Here is a 17,754-nt window from a genome sequence, read left to right as displayed (position 1 = left end):
TTTATTTATTTATTTATGTATGTATGTATTGAGACAGAGTCTTACTTTGTTGACTTTGGTAGAGTGCTGTGGTGTCATAGTTCACTCAAACTCTTGGGCTTAAGCGATTCTCTTGCCTTAGTCTCCCAACTAGCTAGGACTACAGGTGCCCGCCACAATGCCTGGCTATTTTTAGAGACGGGGTGTAGCTCTTGCTCAGGCTGGTCTTGAACCTATGAGCTCAGGCAATCCACCCACCTTGGCCTCCCAAGTGCTCAGATTACAGGCATGAGCCACTGTACCTGGCCTATTACAGAATTTTAAAAGTGAAATATTGCTGATCTACTCCACGTGTTCTCAGGGCATTGGGTTTTTTACCTATGATAATGTTAATTTGACAGGCAATCTGTTTCCATAGCACTCTTTCCTTCCCCTGCTATTATAGCAGAATAGCATCTAAGAATGCAATTAGTTGCTCACTCTGGACATTCACACAGGGGTTGGCTCACTCTGGGCCAAGCATTGTGCTAAGGGTTTTACATGAATTATCTTCTTAAATCCTCACAACCACTTTGTGAGATGGGTATTACTTTCATCATTCTCATTTTACAAATAAGGCTCAAAGTAGTTAAGTTACTCACATAAAGTTACCTACCCACCAAGTATCAGAGCTGGAATTAAAACCCAACTTATATCACTTCAGAACTCAAGTTACTAGGGATTACTTTGTACTCCCTATACGGTAATCCCTAGTATCTGTTTCATTCAGCATTGAATCTCCGAGTGAGAAAACCTACTGGCCTTGTCTGTTTCCTCTACTAACAGTGCTACATGGAAAAAAAGTCTGGATATAAATGCCTAAGATGTGAAATCTTTAAATGAATGAACTGTCCAATCAAGCCATTTCTAGTCTTTGATGACAGAAAATGAACCATCAGATGTATGATAGGAGTTAGGATAGTACATGTGGGGCTACCTCTAACCTGGGATACAGAAGACCCAATTTTTAATTCTGACCCTGCCAATTGCTAGCTGCTAAATGAGCTTTCAAGAGGTGGGGGAAGGGAATTACTACGTAAAATTCATAGAAGGCAATATACTTTTCTTTCCGGGCCTCAATGTCAACCATAAGAGCAAGGAATAGACTAGACTATCTGTATGAACTCTTTAGTTCTTATACTGTAGGATTCCAGGGCTTCCATGCCCTCTAATTAATTCTGGTCTTTTTCTGGATCCTTTTATTTATGTATTTTTTATTTTAATTTTTTTTTGAGACAGAGTCTCATTTTGTCACCCTTGGTAGAGTGCCATAGCATCTTAGCTCACAGCAGCCTCAAACTCCTAGGCTTCAGTTCTTTTGCCTCAGCTTCACAAGCAGCTAGGCACCAGCCACAATGCAATGCTCAGCTATTTTTAGAGATGCTCTGACTCAGGCTGGTAAGGAACCTGTGAGCTCAGGAAGTCCACCTGCCTCAGCCGCCCAAGTGCTGGGATTATAGGCGTGAACCACTGCACCCAGCCCTTCTGGATCCTTTTAGCCAAGGATAAGTTTGCAATGGCAACAGGAAGTCCACTGGAAACACATGGGTGCAGATCACACTCTCTTTGGATATATATTCTGATAGCAACTTAGCCCTGGCCTCATAGGTGTCACAAGTTGCATGGCTTCCTGGGCCTCATGACCAAACGTTCTTTATTTCTATGAAAAGTAAGGTTAGGAGGTCTTGAATAAAAGACCTTCACTGCTGAGATGCATTATCTGCTAGTCAGAGATGTGATGGCCTGATTAGATGGAATTGAACCATTAGGGACTCCTCAAAAACCTAAGTTGGGGAATGTCTTGAGGCCTGTACTGTTACATCAAGTCTTTGTCACCACTATCAGATGCTAGAAAGGGAAATAGTTTAATTAGATTGTCAAATCCACTTCACCTCTACCTGCCAGAGTAAGAGAAACACAGGCTAAAAATTGATTTGGAAAATAACAATCACTGTTTTATAACCCAAAGGCTTAATTAGAAGTTAAGGGAATTGCTGTCCCTTCCACGCACACCACTCTCAAAACAGTTGCAAGCATGCTGAGCACCAACTGCGATGAATTTCAATGTGTACTGTTTCTTGAAGCAATATCCTGCCAGGCTGGCCTATATGATAGCAAAATCTCAAATTTTGTTATTTAGAAGAACAAGAAACAGATTTCTGGGACATTCCCACTCTTCTAAAAGCTGCAGAGACCAGTTGGAAAATTTTAAAACAGCAGCCAAGGGCAGAAAAGAATTTAATCTCTACCCTGCCTTGGGCTTTTCTCTTCCCTGCGTAAGTGGCATGCAGAGGCCCACCTAGAAAAAGCAACACGGAACAAAGATAATGAGAGCTAGATGGAGGGCAAAGAATGTTTATTCCACCCATGGGTGGTTTTCCATATTAAAATGCTGTCTGCTTTTATAAAAAGCTATGAGTTCTTTAATTTCTCACATAATTAATTCCTGCCAGCTGGTATGTAAAACAAAGACAAGATGGGGAACAGTATTATCATGATAGATAATTCTATATTAACATTTTTCCCTTAACACGGTCCAATTTACACAGTTTTCAATTTAGACAAATGATATAGGACCAAGAGGCTCCTAAATATTAATTTGACAATTCTGTTCTGAAACTTACCGCAGATTGTAATCTCTCTAGAGGGAGAAGTTTTGATGTGAGTGAAATTCGGCATCTGCTTCAGGACTTTCTTGGTTTCAAATAGCACCTCTAAGACATAATGAGCATGAAGTATCTATGAGGGAGAAGCAGAGGAAATAGATATGGTGAACTAGAAAGACAGACATGACCGTATAGAAAACTATAATGGTGGAGCATATGAGCACGTTTCAGGTTGCTACATTTCAGGATAACTCTCAAACAGATTATCCTAACACAATGTCTAGCATTTACCAAGCCCTCAGTACATATTTATAATGGAATGAATGACTAGTTGCTAAGACATTTGTACTGTCATGTTCTTAACTGATACCATCCATTTGTAGAACATTTCTGATCATTCTTGGTCCTTAAAGCTCAAGAGAAGTTGGAGGTGGGGTAGTGACAGGAAAGGATATTCCCTTGCCCTAAGAAAATGTGCAAATTAAAAAAATCCCAGTAACAATAATAATAATAAAAGAGAAGGAGAGTAAGAATGAAAAAAAAAAAAAGTAGAGAGGGTATGTTGAAGAGATGTTGCTTTGCATTTGTTGGGACATCCTGCTACTTGGAATGGAAACTTAGTGTTGCCAGGATCAGACAGACTAGCTCCCAAGAAACTCCTGAGTCAGGTTTCCCAGGTATGGGTTCCAATATTTGGTGTACAGTCTTAAGAATTTTAAGAACAGCAAGCACATTTATATAAGAGTCCAAGCATAAAACATATTCCAAACCCAGATAAAACATTTGGATTATCTCCTATTTGTGATTATTCATCTCACTGCTCTCCTCCAGTTATAGTGTTGATGAGATCATTGTTTTGTACAGACTTACTCTGTTTTCTCCCTGGGCTGTTTTTTTTTAATCTAGTGTGTCATTCTCCCTTTTTTAAATTATAAAATATTCCAAATACATACTCCAAAATATAATATAGCAGAGATATGACTACCACACAAATTTAACAGATGCTAATGCAACTGTAAAGTTCAGGACTATTTAGACCTGTCCTGTCCAAAATGGCAGCCACTATCCACATGGGGCTATTGAGCACCTGAAATGGAGCTAGTCTGAACTGAGATGCACTCTAAGAATAAAATTCACATTGGATTTCAAAGACTTAGTATCAAGAAAAAAAGTAAAATGTCTCATTAATAATTTTAATGATTACATATTAAAATTATAACATTTTGGCTCAGGGCCTGTAGCTTAGTGGGTAGGGCACCAGCCACATACACTGAAGCTGGTGGGTTCGAACTCGGCCCTGGCCTGCTAAACAACGACGACAAATGCAACAGAAAAAAATAACAGCCGGGCATTGTAGTGGGTGTCTATAGTCCCAGTTACTTGGGAGGCCGAGGCAAGAGAATTGCTTAAGCCCAAGAGTTTGCTGTGAACTGTGACACCACGGCACTCTACCAAGGGTGACAGCTTGAAACTCTGTCTCAAAAACAAAAACAAAAACAAAAAAATTATAAATGCATTGCAACAACAACAACAAAAATAACCAGGCATTGTGGTGGGCGCCTGTGATCCCAGTTACTTGGGAGGCTGAAGCAAGAGAATTGCTTGAGCCCAGGAGTTTGAGGTTGCTGTGAGCTATGATGTCACAGCACTCTACTGAGGGTGACATAATGGGACTCTGTCTCAAAAAAAATTAAAAATAAAATTATAACATTTTAATATATTGAGTTAAATAAAATGTTATTAAAATTAATTTTACCATTTTTGCTTTTTAATGTTGACTACTGGGAAATTCTAAATTATATACATGGCTCATATTTCTATTGGACAATACTGGTTTAGATTATTAAAGGCTGAGAGAGGGGTCGTATTTACATATTGCTCAGATACTGCTTTGGGTATGGGATTAAGGGCAGGTGGAACCCTTTGAACCAATCCTGTCTCATGGTGTCCTGAAAATTTCATTTTCATAGCTATTAAAATAATATAATAAAATTATTTCCTATCTCGGGCCCCAAAACATGTAATTTAAGTTTTGAGAGTTTTGAGAATTTTCATCATTAACTTAAAGAGACTAGAAACAGGATTTGAAGCAATGACAGAATTAAGAAGAGGTAAGTCCCTCAATATTAGTAGAAAGAGACCCATATTTTCTGTCTATCCAACACCAAATACACTGCTCCATATATTCTGCCCCAAAGCATTCTAAATTCATTTAATCCACAACTTAAATCAAAATCTGAATGTGAACTTTCCTTTAGCCGCGTTTTAAAGGAATGAACAAAAATATTTCTGTATAAGGGCTTATATCAGTTTGTACATCTTATCTATTAATTCCCAACACTGGCTTCAGTGTTAACTTTTCATTGTAGTTTTTCTGGTTCCTTTGTAGTACTAAACAGAGTAACTGCTGTTTGAAGAGGCAGTTTTTTTAATTAATTAAAATTTTTTTTGAGACAGAGTTTCACTATGTCGCCCTTGGTAGAGTGCTGTGGTGTTACAGCTCACAGCAACCTCAAACTCTTGGGCTCAAGTGATTATCTTGCCTCAGCCTCTCAAGTAGCTGGGACTACAGGCGCCCGCCACAATGCCCAGCTATTTTTTATTGCAGTTGTCATTGTTGGTTAGCTGGCCTGGGCCAGGTTTGAACCTGCCACCTTCCAAGTATGTGACTGACACCGTAACCACTGTGCTATGGGCACCAAGCCTTAATTTTTTTTTTTTTTTTTGAGACAGAGTTTCATTCTGTCACCCTGGGTGGACTGTGGTGTTGTAGCTCACAGCAACCTATAACTCCTGGGCTATAACTCTTGCCTCAGCCTCCTGAGTAGCTGGGACTACAGGCCTGCACCACCACACCTGGCTAATTTTTTCTATTTTTAGTAGAGACACAGTCTCATTCATGTTCAGGCTGGTCTCAAACTCCTGAGCTCAAGCAATCCACCCACCTCAGCCTCCCAGAGTGCAAGGATTACAGGCCTTGAGCCACTATGCCTTGACCAGTTTTTTTTTTAAAGTATAATTTACAAATATTCACTGAGAATATATTACAACAACAAAAAGTTCTTATATGGAAATAGTTTTTGTATTTTAGATTGGCAAAATCACTTTGATAATATTAGGACTTGCTTATAAAGCTATCTTTCAATCGCAATCTAACTTGTATTTATAACTACAATATTAAATACTCAGGTGGTGGTTGTTCCATTTATAAATATATTTAGATTAAATAACTACCTAAATAAAATATTCGTTTTCTTTTAAAAACATTGCAGGAGGAAAGTACTACCTTTAAAGAATATTTCTTTTCTAAAAAAATAATGAGTTTTAGATAAACAATTCATTTCTCTAGTTTAATAAAAATGTAAACAGTTAGAAGGGTAGAACAATGAAAACTAATTTTTCCTCTTCCCCGGACCTCAGGCCTCAAATCTCTGTTCTCAGAAGCAACCACTGTTAAAAGTGTCTTGAATATCTTTCCCCAAAATATTTTTTGCACTTGCAAGCAAATAGAAATAAGTGTAACCACATATGAATATGCAAATGCAAGTACAAATATATAATCCCTTAAACAATGTGGTATATCCATATAAAGTTAATATCATTTAGCTGAAAATAGGAATGAAATACTGGTACATGCTACAACATGGATGAACCTTGAAAACATTATGCCAAGAAAAAGAAGCCAGATATAAAAGGCAGCACATATTTGTAGGATTCCCTTTATACAAAATGTTCAGATTAGACAACTTCATAGAGACAGAAAGTAAATTAGTGGTCACTAAAAGCTTGGGGAGGGAGGAAATGGAAATGACTGCTAATGGATACAGGGTTTTGTTTTAGAGTAATGGTTAGAATTAGATAGTGGTTATGGGTGCATAACATTTTGAAGATACTAAAAACAGCTGAATTATGCACTTTAAAATGGTTAAGTGATCAATTTTATTACTTATATAAATTTTACCTCAATTTTTAAAAATCAAAATTTACATGATCCTTAATTTTGTTTTACAAAAGGGAACACACCGTGTTGAACCTTTCACTCTTCCTTTAAGAATATAATTTCCTCATTTTTATGAAGTCAAAATTATCAGTCTTTTCTATTATGGCTCCTGGGGTTAATATATCTTTTATCTCCTTGAACATATTAAGCATATTTATTTTAAACTCTTAGTTTGATAATGCCATTAACTAAAAGACCTTCTCTATTTTCCCCTCCCTCAGGTTTCTTTCATGTGTCATATGACCTCCTGTGCCTGGTTATATTTATATCAAGTTCTGGAAATTGTATCTGAAAAACTGGAGAAATAATTTCAGGACTATTTTCTTCCAGAGAGAATTTTAATTTGCTATTGGTAGGTGGCTAGGAGTACTAATTATCTAAGGTGATCTCAATTCAATCCCAGGAATCATATGATTCATTCAAAGTTGCTCTTCAATCCCTGAAGAGCCAGTCAAATTCTCTAATTCATTCTTAGTCCGAGGTGTGCCTTTTAGGGTTCTAATCTAAAAATAAGGGTGAGATGTCAGAAAAAAATGATGGAGTTGGTAGCCCCAAGGTCTCAATCCTCCACAGGGTTTGCTTGAAGCAAAAAAACTGTCAGGATCAACTTTGTCAGAATTCTGGAAAATATTCAAAGTATACAGCATCTAAACAAACACTGAATCAAGAAAAAAGGAAACTTAACAATGGTTTAGCACAAGCAGGAAGTAAAGACTGAGATTTGTAAATGGCCTGGCTAGGCAATGAAGGAGCAACCCAATACAAAGTCTAAAAATAGATCTGCCATTCAATCCTATAAGTCCTCTACTAGGTATATACCCGGAAGACCAAAAATCACATTATAACAAAGATATTTGTACCAGAATGTTTATTGCAGCCCAATTCATAATTGCTAAGTCATGGAAAAAGCCCAAGTGCCAATCGATCCGCAAATGGATTAATAAATTGTGGTATATGTACACCATGCAATATTATGCAGCCTTAAAGAAAGATGGAGACTTTACCTCTTTCATGTTTACACGGATGGAGCTGGAACATGTTCTTAGTAAAGTATCTCAAGAATGGAAAAAAAAGTATCCAATGTACTCAGCCCTATTATGAAACTAATTTTTGGCTTTCATATGAAAGCCATAACCCAGTTATAACCTAAGAATATGGGGAAGGGGAAGGGGAGGGAGGGAGGAGGATGGACGGAGGGAGGGTGATTGGTGGGATTACACCTGCGGTGCATCTTACAAGGGTACATGTGAAACTTAGTAAATGTAGAATATAATTGTCTTAACACAATAACTAAGAAAATGCCAGGAAGGCTATGTTAACCAGTGTGATGAAAATGTGTTAAACTGTTTATAAAACCAGTGTATGATGCCCCATGATCGCATTAATGTACACAGCTATGATTTAATATTAATTAAAAAATTTTAAAAAATTAAAAAAAAAACAAAGCCAATCTGAGAAGACTAGGAGAGGTTTGTTTCTTTTTCTTTTTCTTCTATTTTTTTTGTTATGGCTCCTAAGATTAACAGAAATCTCTTTCAAAACACTAACTGAACACAAGCTAAAGAAATAGAGATTTCAGGACCACACACGCCACTAGATCTAACAGATATCTATAGACTGCTCCACCCACCAACAGCAGACTATTCATTGCTCTCAAGGATACATGGAAAATTCTCCAAGACAGACCAGATGTTAGGCCACAAATTAAACCTCAATAAATTTTAAAAAATTGAAATCATGCAAAATATCTTCTCTGATCGCAGTGGAATGAAACTAGAAATCAATAACAGAAGCAAAACCGGAAAATTCACAAATATGTGGAAATTACACAACATACTCTTAAACAACCAATAGGTTAAAGAAAAATCAGAAGGGAAATTAGAAAATACTTTGAGATGAATGAAAACGCAACATACCAAAACTTATGGGATACACAGCAAAAGCAGTGCTCAGCTGTAAATGCCTATACTTAAAATAAGAAGGCTCTCAAATCAATAATCTTGACATTTTAACAGGGTAGAAAAAGAAGAGCAAACTAAACTGAAAGCTAACATAAGGAAGAAAATAAGGATTAGAATAGAGATAAGTGAAATAGAGAATAGAAAAAAAAATAGAGAAAAATTAACAAAACCCTAAGTTACTTCTTTGAAAAGAAAATAAACCTTTAACTAGACTAAGAAAAAAAGAGAGAAAATGCAAATAACTAAAATCAGAAACTAAAGTGGGGATATTACCATCAACCTTAAAGAAATAAAAAAGGATTATAAGAGAATACTATGAACAACAAATTGAATGACTTAGATGAAATGGACAAATTCCTAGAAACACACGAATTACCAAAACAGCCTCAAGAAGAAATAGAAAATCTGAACTGACCTAGAACAAGTAAAGAGATTAAATCAGTAATCAAAAACCACCTAACCAAAAAAAAAAGTCCAAGATAAAATGGCTTCACTGGTGAACTCTTTTAAACATCTCAAGAATTAATAGCAATCCTTCTCAAACTCTTCTAAAGAATAGAATAAGAGGAAATAATTCCCAACTCATTCTATAAGACCAGTATTACCCTGATAAGAGGATATTGTGTAATTTTCCAATTTTGCTTCTGGTACTGATTTCTAGTTTCATTCCACTGTGATCAGGAAAGATATTTTGTATGATTTCAATCTTTTTAAATTTATTGAGGTTTAATTTGTGGCCTAACATCTGATCTACCTTGCAGAAAGACATTACGAGAAAAAAAAATCAGGCCAATGTCTCTTTTATGAATGTAGGTGTAAAAATTCTCAAAAAAAAAAAAATACCAGCAAACCAAATCCAATATCATTTTGTCTTGTTTTATTTTGAGACAGAGTCTCACTCCATTCCCTGGGCTAGAGTGCAATGACATCATCATAGCTTACTGCAACCTCAAATTCCTGGGTTCAACTGCCTTGGCCTCCCACATAGCTGGGACTACACATGAGTGATGCCACATCTAGCTAAATTTTTCTATTTTTTTGTAGAGATGAGCGTCTTGCTGTATTGCCCAGGCTGGTCTCAAATTCCTGAGCTCAAGCAATCTTCTTGCCTTGGTCTCCCAAAGTGTTAGGATTACATGTGTGAGTGAACCCCCATTCCCAGCCCCAACAGCATTTCAAAGGGATACACACTGTGATCAAGTGAGATTTATTCCAGAAATATACAAGGGTAGTTCAACATAAGAAAATTAATCAATGTATTACATCATACTAGTAGAGCTAAAAGGAAAACACACGCGATCATCGCAACTGTTGCAGAAAAAGCATTTGATAAAATCCAATACCCATTCATGATAAAACCACTCAGAAGACTAAAAATAAAAATAAACTTCCTCACCATGATAAAGGGCATTTATGAAAAATCCATAATGAACCATCAAATTTAACAATGAAAAGCTTTCCTTCTAAGATCAGGAATAAAATAAACATGCCCACTTTCACCACTGCTATACATTCAGCGTTGTAGTAGGAAGTTCTAGCCAGAACAATTAGGCAAGAAAAAGAAATAAAAAGTGTCTAAATTAGAAAGGAGCAAACAAAACTATCTCTATTCACAGATGAGTATCTCAAAGAAAACACATAACATGAACTACTGGTGCTAATAAGCACACGCAGCAAAGTTATGGAATACAAAATCAATACTATCCAAAAATGAATTAAGAAAACAATTCCTCTTATATCATCAACCAAAAGAATAAAATATGTAAGAATCCAAAGTGGTGAAAGGTTTGACCACTGAAAACTATAAAACCTTGCTGAAAGAAGTGAGAAATAAATAAATGGAAAGACACTACAGATTGGATGGCTTAATATTGTAAAAGTACCCAATGTACTCACCCTTATTATGAAACTAATGTAGGACCTTCACATGAAAGCTATAACCCAGTTACAACCTAAGAATAGGGAGAAAGGGGAAAGGGAGGGGAGGGAGGGGGGAAGGAGGGGGATTAATGGGATTATACCTGCGGTGCATCTTACAAGCGTATATGTGAATCCTAGTAAATGTGGAATGTAAAGGTCTTAGCAACATAACTAAGAAAATGCTACAAAAGCTATGTTAACTAATGTGATGAAAATGTGTCAAACGATCTATGAACCAAGTGTATGGTGCCCCACAATCATACTAATGTACACAGCTATGGTTTAATAAAAATAAAAAATAAATAAAAAAAAATAAAAAGATGGCAATACTACCCAAAGTGCTCTAAAGATTCAGTGTAATCTCTATCAAAATCCCAACAGGCTTTTTTCTGGAAATGGAAAATGTGATCCTTGAATTCATTACAAAGGCCCCAAATAGTCAAAACCATAATAATAATAAAAAAAACATACTTAAGGACTAAAAATTCCCTATTTTAAAACTAACTATAAAGCTACAGTAATCAAGACAGTGTGGTAGTAGCATAAAGAGAGACACATAGACCAATGGAATAGAACTGAGAGTCTAGAAACAAACCCATACATCTATGGCCTGATTTTGAACATGGGTGCCAAGACCACTCAATGGGGAAAGAACAGTCTCTTCAACAAATAGTGCTGGGAATCACAAAGTCCAAAAGCTGCAGATGCTGGCATGGTTGTGGAGAGCAGGGAACACTGTTGGTGGGATTGCAAACTAATACAGCCTCTTTGGAAAGACATATGGAGAATACTCAAAGAGCTAAAAGTAGACCTTCCATTTGATCCCACAATCCCATCACTAGGTATCTACCCAGAAGAAAATAAATCATTTTACCATAAGAACATTTGCACCAGAATGCTTATCACAGCTCAATTCACAATCACCAAGATGTAGAATCAATCCATGAATGAATTAATAAACTGTGGTATACGTACACCATGGAATACTATACAGCCATAAAAGATGGAGACTTTACGTCTTTCTTTTTTTTTTTTTTAAGACTGAGTCTCAAGCTGTCGCCCTGGGTAGAGTGCCGTGGCTTCATAGTTCAAAGCAACCTCTAACTCAGACTCAAGCAATCCTCTTGCCTCAGTTTTTCTATTTTTTAGTACAGACAGGGTCTTGCTTTTGCTCAGGCTGGTCTCAAACTCGTGAGCTCAAGCAATCCACCTGCCTCAGCCTCCCAGAGTGGTAGGATTACAGGCATGAGTCACCACGCCTGACCAAGTCTTTACATCTTTTGTATTAGCCTGGAATGAGGTGAAGAACATTCTCCTTAGTAAAGTATCACAACAATGGAAAAGCAAGTATCCAATGTACTCAATACTGATATGAAACCAATGGATGAACAACTACATGCCCACATAAGAGAAAAACACAATTAAATTTAAGATGCAGGGGGAGTGGAGAGAAGGGAGGGAAGAGAGAAGGGGGAAAAAGGGGGGAGGACTGGTGTACTGACACAATGTAAGAGTATACGGCACACCTCCTGGGTGAAGGGCTCAACTACAACTTGAACTTTACCTAACAAATGCAAACAATGTAATCTAATCATTTATACTCTCATATTAATCTGAAATTTAACTTGTAATCCTAGCACTTTGGCAGACTGAAGCAAGAAGATTGCTTGAGCCCAGGAATTTGAGACCAGCCTGAGCAACACGGCAAGACCGTCGTCTCTACAAAAAATAGAAAAATTTAGCTAGATGTGGTATCACGCATGTGTAGTCCCAGCTACTTGGGAGGCCAAGGCAGGAGACTCACTTGAGCCCAGGAATTTGAGGTTACAGTGAGCTATGATGACGCCACTGCACTCTATCCCAGGGAATGGAGGGAGACTCTGTCTCAAAATAAAACAAGACAAAATGATGTTGGATTTGGTTTGCTGGTATTTTCTGGAGAATTTCTTGAGGACAAATGCAAACAATGTATCTAATCATTTGCACTCTCATATTAATCTAAAATTTTTAAAAATGGTGCTGGGACAACTGCATATTCTTATGCAAAAAAATGAATTTTGATACCTCCCTAATACCATATATAGAAATGGACTTAAGATGGTTCACAAATCTAAATGCAAAAGCTAAAACTATAAAATTCTTGGGAAAAAGCATAGAGGTAGGGCAGCGCCCATAGCTCAGTGGATAGGGCGCCAGCCACATACACCAGGGCTGGCAGGTTTGAACCCAGCCCTGGCCAGCTAAACAACAATGACAACTGCAAAAAAAAAAATAGCCAGGCACTGTGGTAGGCATCTGTAGTCCCAGCTACTTGGGTGGCTGAGGCAAGAGAATCGCTTGAGCCCAAGAGTTTGAGGTTACTGTGAGCTGTGACACCACAGCACTCTACCAAGGGCAACAGCTTGAGACTCTGTCTAAAAAAAAAAAAAAAAATAGGGGTAAATCTTCATGACCTTGGATTTGGCAATGGCTTCTCAGATATGACACCAAAAGCACAAGCAACCAAAGAAAAACTAGATAAACTGGACTTCATCAAAATTTAAAGCTTTTGAACATCAAAGTGCATTATTAAGAAATTACAAAGACAACCTACAGAATGGAAAAAAATTTTCCAAATCTTATATTTGATAAAGAAATTCATATCCAGAAGGAATGCTTATAATTCAATAATAAAAAGACAAATAAGCTGATTTTAAATGGGCAAATAATCTGCACAGACATTTCTACAAAGAAGGTATACAAACAGCCAACAAATATGTGAAAACCATGATTGCATTAATGTACACAGCTATGATTTAATTAAAAAAAAAACTAATACGTGAAAAGATGCTCAACATCATCAGTCATTAGGGAAATGCAAATCAAAACCACCATGAAATACCACTTCACACACTCTACAATGGTGATAATAAAAATAAAAATAGAAACAAAATAAAAACTGTTGGTAAAGACATGGAGAAACTGGAACTCTCATACATTGCTGGTGGGAATATGAAATGGTACATATAGTTATTGTGGAAAACATTTTAACAGTTACTGGAAATTTTAAATATAGAATTACCATATGACACAGCAGAGAGTTAATATATGACCCAGTGGTATACTCAGAGAATTGAGAATACATGTTCATATAAAAATTTGTATATGAATATCATAGCAGCATTATTTACCATAAAATCTAGAAACAATCCAAATATCCATTCATTGATAAATGGATAAACAAAATGTGGTATACTACGGACTATTACCTGCCATAAAAAGGAGTGAAGTAATGCTATGAATGAACCTTAAAAACACTATGTTAAGAAAAAGAAGCCAAACATTAACAGCCACATATTATGATTTCATTTATATGAAATATCCAGAGTAGGCAAATCCATAAAGACAGAAAGAATGGTGGTTGCCAGGGCTGGGAAGGAGGGAACAGTAATGGCCTTTGCTTTGGGGGTGACAAAAATGCTCTGGAATTAGATATTGGTGATGGTTGAACAATCGTATAAATGTACTAAAATTCACTATATTATACACTTTAAAATCATGAAATTTATGGTATGTGAATCAAGAGGAGCTTTCTATTTACCTAGAGGACTTCTATTTAATGGGCAGAAGGAAGTTCTCATTTAATGTGAACTGCTTTTCAAAAAAAAAGAATGCATTTCTGCCGTAGTATTTCCATTCATTCATTCAACTGTCATTGAGTACCTGTTATATACAAGAATCAAGGCAACATCTGCTTCTACTTGCCTGTTGTTGCTTGAAGGCCTCAAGAAGTAAATCAATATCAGCAAAAGTGAGAGGAAATTGCAGCCGAGGACCTGAATAGGAATCTGGGACATCTATCAACTCCACATAGTCCTGTCTATCCTTGATTTCCTGTTGACTTGCAATAAATCGATGAACTAATTCTGAAAGAGGGAAGACAGAAAGCAGGAGGTGGGAACCAACATTCCAATGCTTAAATTTAATAAATATCTTCTGGAATATCTAGCCCACATAAGGCACTGTGCTAAATGTTATGAATACCAATATATCCCACATATAACCATGAGGATTGACTGATTCTGAGAACAGCAGGTACATTCACATGGATTACCATCATCCCTCCAGGACAAATATTTTACCACAGTAGTGAGCCCATAATCAGGGGGAAGGGAAGGAGAGAGAAGCACAGAGAAAACTGGTCAATCAAGGTATCTTGCTGAAAACATAAAAATGCATTGAATCGGGTTCAAACATCTGCTACTATTCAGTATCCACCGAAAATTAGACTGCAATATTCAATTTTTCCTGTAAAATACTTCAGAGGATTTTACTTAGCTGTAATTGATTTCTCTCTTTACATAAAAATAAATTTTCTGGCATGATTTTTTTTTTTTAAAAAGTTAAATGACAAACCATAGGCAGAAATACTCAAAGAACCTCTCTCTCAGGGAGACATTTCTATGTAACAGATTGCTTGCATTGCCCATTTTAGTTGGTGCTAAGAACCAGGGTCTTTGTTGCTAGATTGCTCACGCAACAGTCAGCCCAAGAACAGAAATCCAGACAATTAAGTGGGGAGAAAGATGAAAGACATGTGGTAGATTGATTGCAAAAGTGAGCCTGAGTCTCTATCCTAACTTCTATGACCTTTTAATGTGATTTTGACTCCTAGGAAGAGACTATCTCTCCATCCCTTCAAACCGGGCAAGGTTTAAGCTTAGGTTTACTGGTGTAAAGAATGTGATGAAAGTGATGTGTACCAGTTCCAAGGCCAAGTCTCAGGAGGCTTTGTATGCTTCCATGCTCTCTTTTGGAATGGTGCCACTACCATAAAGCCCAGTCTAGCCTACCGACAGATCCAAGATCATGTGGAGCAGAGCTGAGTCATCTTAGTCAAAGCTGTCCTAGATCAGCCACCAGCCAGCAGACCTCCAGACAGATGAGTGAACTCCAGCCAAGACCCAAAAAACTGCCAAATCAAGCCTGCCAAGATCAGCAGAAGTTCTCAGCTAATCTGTAGACTTGTCAGCAAAAAGAAATGTTTATTACATGCCACTGAGGTATTATGGTTGTTTAATACACAATGTTATTGCAGTAACAGATAAATGACCCAGAGGATGATGACATACTCTTCAACACATTAATGCTGAATTGCTACAAAGACCATTCATCAGAAGTTCTCTGCAATTGGTTTCTATCTTTTTAAATATCTGGAGTGGTCAAGTTTGGAAAGCATGATGTTAACAAATGTAGACAGAATACATTTTTTTTTATGATCCAGGTATGCTCAGAGATTACAGTTAAGAACTAAACTTGAAAAAAGTTCTAGAGTAAAGTTATATTTGGTAATTTTTAAAAATTACTTTCTAAATTATTATATACCCTAATTTTTTGCTGGTAGTTTAATGATGTTTTATAAGAAGTTGAATTTAGCAGTTATAACGTGGTCCAATAGAGGTTATTTTTCTTATTTGGATTTGGTTTGAGACTTAAGAATGACTTAATTATTTCAACTTATATATAGAAATTATAAATGCAGATAATCTTGAGAAACTTTATCTCAGATTTATTATTAGGCAGTATAGCCTAAATACTTAACTTTCTTAAGGTTCAAACCATCCATTTCAATTTGGTAGTCATTCTTGGAAATGAATCTTGCCCTAAAGGAAATCTTTCCTTTCCCTGACTCCACACTGAAATATCAAGCAACTTTTAGGAAAATAAAACAAAACTAACTAACTGTAGCGGTTTCACTTCATTATCCAAACAGAGCTGTAAAGATTGTTTTCTGTTAAAGACTCTAAAAAATAATTTGAATGTGGAAAGCACGTGGTCAGAACCAGGAGATTCTGTTTTTTAGAAGGAGGAAGAAATTATGACACTATTGCAGCATTCATGAGGAAGGCACCAAAGCTTTTGAAGCATGCCTGGTTTAGAAATCCAGACACTAAAGCAGTGATTTTTGTTTTTTTTTTTTGAGACAGAGTTTCACTATGTCATCCTCGGTAGAGTGCTGTGGCGTCACAACTCACAGCAAGCTCAAACTCTTGGGCTTAAGCGATTGTCTTGCCTTACCCTCCCAAGTAGCTGGAACTACAAGTGCCCACCACAACACCCGGCTACTTTTTTGTAGTTGTCATTGTTGTTTGGCAGGCCCGGGCTGGATTTGAACCCGCCAACTCTGGTGTATATGGCTGGTGCCCTAGCCACTGAGCTATAGGCACCGAGCCTAAAGCAGTGATTTTTCGAGCTGTGTGCCATGAAAAATTTATTTATTTTTATTTATTTTTTATTTTTTTGAAAAATTTTTAAAGATCATTAATTAGAGGGATTTTGCCTAACAATTGCAATCAGTGTAACCTGGCTTATTGTACTCTCAATGAATCCCCAACAATAAAAAAAAAGATCATTAATTAAATTATTTTCAAAGGAAGTTCAAAGCACAGTAAGTACATTCTTATTTCTACTCTTTTTTTTGATCTACATAATTTAAGTGTGCCATGGAAGTTTAACTCTAGGTTCAAGTGTGCCATGAGATAAGAAAGGTTGAAAAACACTGCACTACAGGGAAAGAAGAAGAGAAGTTGAAGACTCAGATATGCATGTGGGGACCCTATGGGGGTGTCCCACCCAGCTCCCTTCCAGAGGCGTGGTGCCTTCTCTCGCCTATCTATGTACTCCAGTATGAGTCTCTCTTCAGACTCTGGAACACAATGAAACATACTTGAAGACTCCTCCAATCTAAAGTGTCACCTCTGGACCTCACATCTGCCCCACATAGAGGAAGAGTTCCTCTTTCACCCCAGTACTCTATTGTTTGCCATTTCTATCTTCATTGCTCCCACTGTTCCCTCTCTCTAGCCCTTCCTTTCTCCTCTTTGAATAATTTCTCATCCTTCAAAATGCAGCAATCCCTGTCCAAGTTGAGCCCTAAACCACAGCTTTTACATGGCATCATGTTGATAATGCCAATGATGAGAGCTCCCAGTTAACTGAATGCTTACTATGTCCAGGCACTGTTCTAATGTCTTTTCACATATATATTCATGGAATCATCACAACTACCCTATGGGGTCAATATGGTTATTATACCCATTTGACACATGAGGAAAATGGGGCAAATCTCTCCCATGTAAGTGGGAGAGATGGAATTCAATCTAGACAAGCTTACTCTGAGCACAAACTCTTAACCACTATACTTTTTATTACATATGAAAACATAACTATGTTATACAATATATATAGTATTATTTCTATACTTATAACT

The 17,754-nt window shown here is 36.9% G+C and overlaps 1 protein-coding gene across 1 annotated transcript in view; it reads right to left on the bottom strand.

Annotated features, from left to right (window-relative positions):
- Positions 1 to 17,754, bottom strand: part of PPEF1 (protein phosphatase with EF-hand domain 1) — a 116,606-nt gene that overhangs the window by 59,630 nt on the left and 39,222 nt on the right. The window contains exons 5-6 of the mRNA XM_053579777.1: positions 14,250 to 14,410; positions 2,643 to 2,757 (exon numbers count right to left, since the gene is read on the bottom strand). Of these exons, the coding sequence (XP_053435752.1) occupies positions 2,643 to 2,757; positions 14,250 to 14,410 (276 nt within the window). The remainder of the gene's footprint in view (positions 1 to 2,642; positions 2,758 to 14,249; positions 14,411 to 17,754) is intronic.

The sequence above is a fragment of the Nycticebus coucang genome, chromosome X, assembly GCF_027406575.1.
Source record: "Nycticebus coucang isolate mNycCou1 chromosome X, mNycCou1.pri, whole genome shotgun sequence".
Classification (NCBI taxonomy): domain Eukaryota; kingdom Metazoa; phylum Chordata; class Mammalia; order Primates; family Lorisidae; genus Nycticebus; species Nycticebus coucang.
This window is presented reverse-complemented; position numbering and strand designations above follow the sequence as displayed.